Below are 10,810 nucleotides of genomic sequence, written 5' to 3'. Positions count from 1 at the left end.
GTCATCAATATTAGGCTTAAACGTTGATTTTGTCTTTTATCTATTAACAACTCAATTTCATGCTCATGATATGACTTATTATTTTATTAAAATGATATGCGGGATGAGAAAATAATAATCACATCTTACTTCCAAACTAGTTATGAGGAATTATGACAAACTAATCAACGAGAAACAGTAAAGCTAGCCATCTTTTAAAATGGCTAGCTTTACTGTGTAATTAATTAAGTAAATAGAGAGCTAACAATGTAATTAATTAATCTGCTCATCAAGTATCAATGCTTTCTTTTAGAGAAAATAACAAAAATAGCCCCTTACCAAGTTTGTCAAAAATAAGCACGTTTGGTTTTTGTCTATTTTGTTAGATTTAATTGATATTGGAAGAACTTTTTTTTACCAAAAAATTACAATTATACATCAAAAATCGGAATATCAAATATTCTAATATTAAAGACCCAAACTAAATAACCTCAAAAACTTCACCAGACATTAGAAATAGACAAAACCAGCAAAAACTTCAAAATATGCACCTTCAAATGTTTTTTCCAGTTCCCATTAATTTAACTACCATAGTTTAGTTTGTTAAATATTTAATAGAGGCCAAAATTGCTCAATTTGATAAATTTAATGAACTAAAACTATTTAAATGTATATTTAAGGGACTACTTTAGACCTTCCCAAACATAAAGGACCATTTTTGTCATTTTCTCCTTTTACGTGTCTTCATTGCAGGGTCTCTTTCTCTCTCCCACAGCCTCTTTCAACGTTTTTGCATCTGAATTCTGCCGCGAAGAATCAGATTCCGTACAATTCTCGCCGGTAGATCTCTCAATATTCCGGCGACTTCCGTCTGCTTTTAATAGCTATGAATTCAGAATAGTAAGTTCCGTCGGCATATTCCTTTTCTTATTTTGCAATATTTTGTTGGTGACGGATTGAACTATCTCTTCATATTAGTTTCTGTCATTCAATTTCCTTTTCTAGTTCTTTTCGTTTCAATACTTATTCGTTTAATTGTGGATTTTGTCAAAACATCCTTAATGTTTATCGCAGTTGTGGATTTCACCTATAATCCCTAATTCATTAAAATCAACAATCGAACGTCGTTTGAGAAGATTAAAATCAACTTTAAGCTTAATAACTTATTTCTTTTCAATTGGTCCAAAAAATAGAAGTTATTTTCAGGAAATGGTAGATTAGAAACTTTAAAAGTATGAAAAAGACTAGTCGCCAGTTAAATTCGAAACTCAAAACTGTATCTTTTATATTTAAATTAGAGATTGTAAATGGTTTTTGAACTTGGTGAAGAAGGTTTTTGCTTCATACATTTCACTCAATTGCAGTTTTTTCAGTAAGTCCATGTAATTGCAGTTTGTGTTGTTGATTAACATTTACAGCTACTATTTTTTTTTTCTTGCCTTGCATATACCTTTTTTTCCATATGCGCCTTTCTTCATAAAGTGCGCACTTCAGTTGTGGTTTGCTTTTAAATTCCTGTAGGCACTTGGCACTTCCTATTTTTTGTCATTGACAACATTGCTTTCATTGTTATCTCAGATCGTTTGAAATTCCTTGGTGTAATATTTCTTTCACATGCTTGCACAAGGTCCAACTAGTAACCTCCTAAGTCAATTTTTTTTAGTAATTAGGTTGATATTTGTTGGTCTTACTTGGGTGTAGAGATGTTCTAGATAACTAGGATTATGTGTAGGTCAATTATCTCATGTTTGTCTCTTTAGCCTATCAAATAGGGTACAATCCTTAGACAATCTCTTCCTCAAATTCTATCGTACGTATCAATCTAACCATACTTAGACTGCATCATCCAACAGTGCATGATGATTTCTATAATGTAAAGACTACTTTGTCTTGGTGTGTTGATAAATATGTGAAATAATATTTACTAAAAAGTATAGTAAGTTTGAACATATAGGGAATGATATGTAAATGTTAAACTTCTGCCCTTCCATATTTTTATAGCCAAATCAAGTAGGAGTATCAAATTTAATCCCAAAGTGACCAGTAGATGTTGCTAAATTACGCATATATAGCAAGATAACAAACTTCTCTGATATTGATGTTAGCGCTTGTTTCTATTAGTGATTTAGCTTTTTCATTCCAGGTAGTGCCTAAGTATACAACTTTTAACATCTGCCAGCTAATGGGTGTATATTATAATTATATTGGTTGTGCTTTCCGGCAGTGACTACCTGTTCAAACTTCTGCTTATCGGTGATTCTGGTGTTGGGAAGTCATGTCTCCTTTTAAGATTTGCTGTAAGTTTTCAAATCTTGGAATTGTCTATACTGACTTTTTTCTAGTCTGCTTTTACCTGTCTGAACGTACCTACTAAATTCCTGATTGACTAAACAAATGGAGGATTTATGGAGCATCAGCCATGGATTCTCCATATCTTCATTTTTCAGTTCCATTCTCCACTTGGAATGAATTATTTATCTTGAATAGTCCTGAATTTTCCAGCTAGTAGAGTCTACTGCCCTGGTGGAGTTGTTCTATTGCTTTTTATGAAATTTTGAATCACCTACTCATAAAAAACTACATCTGCCATGATATTTGAGACTCTTCTTTTACACGAAGTTTATTTTTCACACTGTAATCATCTGGATGATTAATTATGAACCTATTGCTGGTTGCATCGCTTTCATTGTTAGAGATTCTTGATCGTGAACTCAGAGACTCTCAACCTGCTGAAAAGTTTATCAGATTATAGTTCAACTCAGAGATTCTCACCCTGCTGAAAAGTTATCAGATTATAGTTCAATGTGGTTAAAAATTTTATTCTGAAAATGTTGGCTGACTATTTTATCGCTTTTTACCATCAGGATGACACATATCAGGAGAGCTACATAAGCACAATTGGAGTTGATTTTGTAAGATACTTTAATTGTTTATGAGCTACTCAATTTTACATACAGTTGGAATCTTCTGTGATCTTTTTCAGCCAGAGCACTCTACTTTTATGTTATTACTGATCTTACCAACTGTTCAAATATTTTCATGTAGAAAATCCGGACAGTGGAGCAAGATGGGAAGACCATTAAGCTTCAGATTGTAAGACTTCACCCGCACTTCTGCTTCAGGCCTTTCATGTTACAGATATTCGATGTGCTGTGAACTTTTCATGAAATCAAGATATTGGTGTTTTCTGTTTTGACACTGTTTAGTGGGATACTGCTGGACAAGAGCGTTTTAGGACTATCACTAGCAGCTACTATCGTGGAGCCCATGGCATAATAGTGAGTAGTTGCCTTACTTTTCTTAAGAAAATGTAAATAGCAACTAGTTATCTGTAGAGTCTAATGTCAACTGCTTTCTGTACCTTTTGACATTTTCTTTGGATGGCCTCTATGGTAGATTGTCTATGATGTGACGGATCAGGAGAGCTTCAATAATGTGAAGCAGTGGCTGAATGAAATTGATCGTTATGCTACCCCAAATGTTAACAAGATTCTTGTTGGGAACAAATCTGACCTTGCAGCTAATAGAGTTGTGTCATATGAAACGGCTAAGGTGAATCATCTTCTTGCAGATATTTAATCATCCTTTGTCCTTAAATGGAAAACAAACTGATCTACTTAAATTTATTCTTAGGCCTTTGCTGATGAAACTGGTATTCCATTCTTGGAGACCAGTGCGAAAGATGCTAGTAACGTAGAACAGGCTTTCATGGCTATGACTTCTGCTATCAAGAATAGGTAAAAGTGTATCCTCTTTAAATAGTGCTAATCAAAGGTGTCTTGTATAGCCTTCCCAAGTTGCGACCTGATCTTTGATAAGATTCAATTACTTCTATTTTCTGGGAGACAGATACTTATATATTTTTATCACTTCCTTTTATGACATTATGGTTGGTACAAAATTTGGGAGATATTTCAGATGGTAAATGTAATCATCTTGCAGTTAGGATCCTATTTGATGCCTTAAAATGGATTTAAACATGGTCATGAATCATTTCGTGCAATATCACATTTACACAAGCCAAAAGGAAAAAATCTAAATGAAAGATATAGTAACTTGTTTGGTTTTGACCTCATCCCTTGTATAAAATGTCCTCCAAATGATCTTTTTATTTACATTTATGATATGAGCTGGCATGTGTTGCTTCTCTCAATTTCCATTATTTCATTCTCTTTTGCTCTCCTGACTGCAGTATGGCAAGCCAACCAGCCACAAATGCTGCCAAGCCTCCAACTGTAAATATTCGTGGACAGCCTGTTGCTCAGAATAGTGGCTGCTGCTCATCTTGAGTCCTTGACTACAAGAGAATGTCCGCTATTTGCTTGTTGGCTCATCCGTGACATGTCTACTGTAATCTCACTAATCACCATTAATGTTTACCCTTGTGGACTTGTCCTGCTAAATGCTTACAGCTAGATATATCTTCTTATTTCTTGATTAAAAAGATTTTTTAATTGAAGCGTACAAATGATTGTGAACATAATGATTGTTGAACTTTGACACTTAGCCCTGCTTCAGCTTGACAATATATCTAAATATATTTCTCATAGTTCAACAGAAAGATACACTGGTGAAGATGAATACGCTCTCGAACGTCTAGTGACTAAGATCCTTTTTGTCATCGGATGTCCCCAAAGGGACAGCACTTCGCCTGCCACAAAAATGTGCTAAGCTCAAAGGTCTGCTCGATCGGCATGATCTTCTTCTCAATATATATGTCTAAATATATTTCTCATAGTTCAACAGTATGAGAACAGTGTGTTAGCGCCTAAGCTAATTTGTTTTGCACTGGAGAATTTGGCAATCTATGCTTATAGGGATAGAGTACATGCAATTGCCTTATACCGCCTTCCGGAGCACCTTTTATTTTTTTTACTATGTTATAGGAGTACACGATCTAAATTGTTCTAGTTATGCATATGAAGAAATTAACGGGCCAAAATAGTTAGTCAAGTTGCTTCTCATAATGAAGGTGTTCGCGCTCTTTCTTCACTTTGTTGCTTCTATTGAGCCATAATATACAATCTTTTTGCCAAAGTAGTGTCGCAGAATGATGGAAGACCGGCAGAGCAGGTCCATAAAGTGTAAGAACATTGGACCTTGTAAAGGAAATAGCGTGAACACTTCATTAGATGAAAAGGACAAGTGATAAATTCCTTTTTTTAACAATTCCTGAGATTCATTAAGAGGATGAACTTATATAAACTCTTTGGTGCTATCACAGCTTTGGTCAGTTTCGGACACAGATAAGGTCCCCTCCTTATTGTAATCTTTTTTTGATTCTAATAAACAAAAAGGAGTCGATGCCAAACCCTACAACACACAGGAGGTGAAAACCAGGGTGATTAGATTTTTAAAAAAAATATGAGGATGGACAAAACATGAGAAGTCAAATAACCTCACCACGGATTTGCACCAACCTGTCGCCCCCACTGTTACTCATTAGTGTCACGGCTATTAAACTTTTATGACTTCCCAACACAAATAATGTCAATTGTAAAGGTGTTTGTCCCTAATCAGAACACGAGTACCCTGCCATCTTTGTCAATGAGAATGCCACACAAAATATTAGAACGGAACTGCGGAGAAAAAGCTCGTGCATAAATTAATGTGCTTCATATACCCCAGTATATCAGAAAAGTAACACATCACATGAAGAAAAAAACTACAGAGGGTATGGCATGAGGGAAGGAAATTTACATTGAAGGCCATCAGAAACATTGACCCTTTCACTCCATTATTTTTCTGTCAATTTGCCTCTTGGACGTGGGACAAAGCACTATTAAAGCATCACTTGCCACCCAATGTAGGGAAGTGACCCGGATCTTCAATAGGAGGGGCTTCCACATTGCTCGTAGTGTTGGCTCCACCGTAACCTCCACCATAACCTCTAGAACCACGGCCACGACCTCCTCGGCCTCGACCACCAGGTGCATAATACCTCTCACCCTCAGCAGGCTTCAGAAACTCATTAATGCTGACTGCCTAAAGCCAGAGAAAAAGAAGAAAAAAAGATTAGATGATTCTTATTTCTGCTGATTTGACACCTCATCTCAATCACCTCCAGCCTGTCCATGCACATGTATAAGAGTGAGCAATGGAGTTTTATTGTAAAAATAGTAGCATGGTACTATAATAATAATTACTATATGTTGGTAAGTCTAAAACAATTTGTTAGATTGCACGGGAGAAAATTCTATTTTTTTAACTATGATACAATGAGCCCTATATATAATACATATTCTACTCCTACTACATATGGGACTAGGACATATACTACTCCTACTACATATGGGACTAGGACTATTTACGCATAACTATCAAACACTCCCCCTCAAGCCGGTGCATACAAATCATATGCACCAAGCCTATTGCATATGTAACTAATACGAGGACCAGTGAGGGACTTGGTAAAAATATCTGCAAGCTGATCATTCTACATACAAGGCCGCTAGACTCCCCCTAAACAACAAAACCAGGTTGTTGTTAGCCGAAAGGTCGCGATGAGGAGATAGCGCAAACCAACCTTGAGTCGTCAACCGGAAAGATGCACAATAACTTACTTTTTTGTTCTGATGGGACTGGGATTTCTGGGGTTTGGTCGCACAAGGGTTTCGGATCTGAGGGTGGTATTGATATATGCACATGTAGCAGTGATGAACCCTGGGAACAAGACGAAGTTGCTGAAAAATTGCACAGCGATGAGATCTTTCTTCTCGGATATCGCTGGAATGACGCATGGCAATAATTTTCTCACTGAAACTTTGATACCATGTGAAATTGCACGGGAGAAAAATCTCTTTTTTTAACAATGATATAATGAGCCCTATATAATGCATATTCTACTCCAACTACAAATGGGACTATGACATATTCTACTCCTACAACATATGGGACTAGCACTGTTAACACATAACTATCTAACACAATTACCAGAAAAATCTGAAAGAAACCAAGGCCCGACTGTAAAAGAAATACAACTTAAATATTCCCTCTACAACAATGTTGTTACATGATACCATTTTCATCGACACACATGCAACAGCATCCAGAAAAGTAGAAATACCTGCTGTGGTGTATAGCAAGAATAACAACTAGAACAGATTGGATGCATTGTTCATATAACAATTGCAACAGACTGGACGCATTGTTCATAAAGCTTGGTAAATCAATATTGAGCAGCGTAAGAAAAGCATTTGCTGGTTTAACAAGTGTCAGGAAAGAATGCATATGCCGAATAAGTACCTTCTTTGCCTTCTCTTCCTTCTCAGCAGACTCTCTTCTCTTATCCTTGGGGCCCTAAAAATCATGGCATAGAAGTATTTCAAGAGATGCTTTAAAGATAACTAGCATCAAGCATGAGTAAAGGACATAATGTCTCGAGAATTTCACCAATTTGATGAAGATATCATCACTGGATTTCTTTGAAAGCTGTTGCATGGATTCAAATTCTTTGGTGTCGACCTTCCTTTCCTCAGTTTTAAGTGCCTGCAAAGCCTGCCGCTTTTCTTCTAGCAACTTCTCGTACTCTTCAAGGGTCATCTCCTATTCATTCAAGGAACATGAATTACATTCACATGTAACACCTATTAACTATCGCCTGCAACTCCTTATAAAAAAACTATCGCCTGCGACTCCACCATGTATTAAGTACTAGTTCTACCACAGCAAGCACAACACCTGGAAAGCTTCTACTACTGATGAAACCTCTGCTTCTACCTTTACGGCCAATGTTGTAAAAAGCGAAATACATAAAAAAGACGTACTCTGCAGCGGAGGCATTTATGTTCAAAGGAAAAGAATTTAATATATACAGTACTGCAGAAAAAATAACTCATAACACAGATGAGCATTGTAATTTTTTATATTAAAGAAACAAACAACAATATATAGATAAAATAATTAAAATTAAGTGAAACAATATATGAAGCAAAAACCATGTCAATTCAGAAACCTTTTAATTAAAGAGCAACTGGATCAGCAATGTCGGAGAAGTGCATGTCATAGCATACACTAAACACCCAATTGATTTAGCATACTCCAATTGAGCAAGAAGCCATCAAAAAGGAAGGAGTTAAATTCTGACTGCTCAAGCTCTCTTAAGCATCTGTTTATAGAGCAGAGCAGAACATGTCTCAACAAACAAGGGAACACAGGGATCGTCAAGGTCCTATCAATACTGTGTTGAGTGTGTTACAGAAGGTTCACCTTATTTTCAGGCTCCTTGTCCTCAGCTTCAGCAGCTGGATGTTCCTTCTTGTTGTCTCCTGCTTCTCCCTCTGCGGAGGGTTTCTCCACATTCAGATTTTTCTCGCCTTCATTAGCAACTTCATCAGTCATCCTGTAATACACAACACAGACAAATCAACACCATATTCAATAGATAGAATGTGCCATGATGTTCAAACTAGTCTGCTTAGGACTATGTAGGAAGGTAAAACTCACTGAGTAACTTCATCTGCTTGAGTTCCCCAATTTCCTCGGCCAACTCCTTCACGCTTTATCTCACCTCTGCTCATATAGTGAAAGATAAGTAAGATTTAAGAAAGCTTTACAAATACAGCAATAAAAGGCGATGGTAACACAGACAAGAAAGAAGTATCTACCCGCCGCTGGTACCACTGCGGCGCTCAAATATCCTACGAGGTCGGTCTCCCTCAGGAAATTCTCCATTACTAAAACCGCCTCGTCGACCACCATGGGGTCCACCATAACCGCCACGCCTTTCATAGGGTCTTCCTCCTTCCACATCTTCAGGTGCAGCTATACCACCAGAAAATTCTCTGTTTCGAGAAAAATTCTCGTTGTTGGATGCTTCCCTATTAAACCCACCTCCACCACGACCACGGCTGTAACCACGTCCACCACCTCTACCTCCTCCACGTCCAACCTCTGTTTTTGCCTCCCTGACTACACAGTTGAAACAGGGAAGCAATAAGTAATTCTGAATACTTGCAAAAGAAAAAGAGGAAAAGAACCATAAGTGCAATGACTATATCAAAAGACATAAACAAAAAGTAATTCATCCATATCATTATTCAAGTGACCAGTCAGGTTGGAAACGCTCTTGAGACATAAGTGATATACGCAACAAGCAAAAACTATGAGAATAAGGAAATAGAATAACAGAGAACTGGTCACCGTCAGACACCTTGTGTGGAATATAAAAAAGTATGTATATATAAACAACTGATTCTTTTTTTATCAATAAACTATGCCTCATTCTCAAACCAGTTCCTTTTCTTTTTGGGTCAATACCTCAATCCCAAAATAGTTGGGGTGAATGATATGAATCCTCTATATATTCCACTGTATTCAACCCAATTTCATGCTGATACTGCTAAGAAATTGAAGGAAACTTAGGGATTCTATCTTACTTGTTCTTACCTCGACCTAATGTAGGTGTAAACAACAACAAGAACTAAGCATGAATCTTAAATAGCTGGTATCATCTACACGAGTACTATGCTTCGAATCTCTCATACACTTAGTTGAGCCCACATCAATCCTGAGAGAATGGAGTTTCTTCTAGACAATTCCTCATGTGATTTTAAATAAACCTAGTCCCTTTTAGCACTTCTAATCAGTATGGTGTCACACGTATAGACTGTTATATTTAAAGGTCTATGCAGGTCATGACTACTTCCGTTTTGATAAGTCAATGTTAGTATTGCATAAGCAATACACCAAGTTGGTGTCATATTAATTAATTAGGCGTTGAAATCAACATCCAAAAAGTTAATCACGCTAACATGATCGAAATACTAATACCTTTCTCTACTTTTAGTTAATATACAAAATATGAGAACATAATAAACTGAGGTGACGCTCACCAGCCTGGGCCGGGGGAGGAGGCTTAGTGGGGAGCTTAGCCAGCTGTTTCTTAGACGCCGCCGCCGGAGCAGAGGGTTTCTTAGCGGTATCAAGTTTTTGCTGCTGAATAGCAATCAGCTTAGACGGGTCATCGTTGTCATCATCACCCAGCAAATCAAATGGGTTCAAATCCGCCATTTTCAAGCAACAATTACAAAAAACCCTAAAGTTTTTTATAAGTCTAAAATCCCTCGAAAAAACTTAATTCATCTGTATATCCATTATCATAAATCAGTTGTAAAGAACAGACAGAAACACTAAGATAACTTGTGAAAAAGATATTTGGCGAAACCCTAGCCGCAATGCTGAGTGTAATACACGAGGGAGGGAGAGTGAGTGTGTGTGTGTGTGAGAGAGAGAAAGAGAGAGAGAGAGAGGAGTCAGAGAACCTAATCTGTAAAAATCCCGGACTTATCGTACATGTTCTATGGAGCTCGTGTGCTTTTTATTTATTTATTTATTTATTTTATACATTTCTTTACTGGTGTTGTGGCCGTCGAGAAAAAAGTCTAGAATGGTCCCTTAAGTTTTAGCCTTTATTCCAAATGATCCCTGGAGAATACTGAGGTACGCTAATAGTTCTCTAACTATAAAAGTGGTGCATATAGGATCCCTAAAATAGTAATATAAAGTGTTACAATAAGGGATCGTTTGATAGGGTATATATAAATAATGTTGAATAAGGTGTATTAGTAATGTAGAGATTAGTAATGCAAGTATTATAAGGTGTTTGGATTGACTTATTTTAAGTGCTTGTTGGCTTTTAAGCATTTTTCTAGTTTTTGTGGTGTTTGGCAATGATAAAAAGTGCTTAAAAGCACTTACTTTGAGACATGAAAAATATAAAAATAAGCCAAAAGTCATAAGTTGGTATGGCTTTTAGCTTATAAGCTACTTTTTAAAAGCCAATCCAAATAACATATTAGTTATGCAAAAATTATTTCTTATCCAATGTTTG

General features: G+C 36.6%; 2 protein-coding genes across 2 annotated transcripts; one reads left to right on the top strand and one right to left on the bottom strand.

Annotated features, from left to right (window-relative positions):
- On the top strand, nucleotides 712–4,528 carry LOC109224320 (ras-related protein RIC1-like). The gene is made up of 8 exons (XM_019388910.1): nucleotides 712–879; nucleotides 2,204–2,276; nucleotides 2,844–2,891; nucleotides 3,025–3,072; nucleotides 3,186–3,257; nucleotides 3,376–3,531; nucleotides 3,613–3,716; nucleotides 4,172–4,528. Exons 1-8 carry the CDS (start codon nucleotides 866–868, stop codon nucleotides 4,266–4,268), a joined length of 612 nt encoding a protein of 203 aa, XP_019244455.1. The 5' UTR covers nucleotides 712–865; the 3' UTR covers nucleotides 4,269–4,528.
- Nucleotides 5,560–10,277, bottom strand: LOC109224315 (plasminogen activator inhibitor 1 RNA-binding protein-like). The gene is made up of 7 exons (XM_019388904.1): nucleotides 9,813–10,277; nucleotides 8,586–8,889; nucleotides 8,425–8,490; nucleotides 8,188–8,320; nucleotides 7,372–7,524; nucleotides 7,225–7,278; nucleotides 5,560–5,964 (listed from the first exon to the last, which is right to left on the bottom strand). The coding sequence occupies exons 1-7, from the start codon at nucleotides 9,988–9,990 to the stop codon at nucleotides 5,770–5,772; spliced, it is 1,083 nt and encodes a 360-aa protein (XP_019244449.1). The 5' UTR covers nucleotides 9,991–10,277; the 3' UTR covers nucleotides 5,560–5,769.

The sequence above is a fragment of the Nicotiana attenuata genome, chromosome 1, assembly GCF_001879085.1.
Source record: "Nicotiana attenuata strain UT chromosome 1, NIATTr2, whole genome shotgun sequence".
NCBI classification, from domain to species: Eukaryota; Viridiplantae; Streptophyta; class Magnoliopsida; order Solanales; family Solanaceae; genus Nicotiana; species Nicotiana attenuata.
The sequence above is the reverse complement of the archived record's forward strand: the minus strand, read 5'-3'. Positions and strand labels throughout refer to the sequence as shown.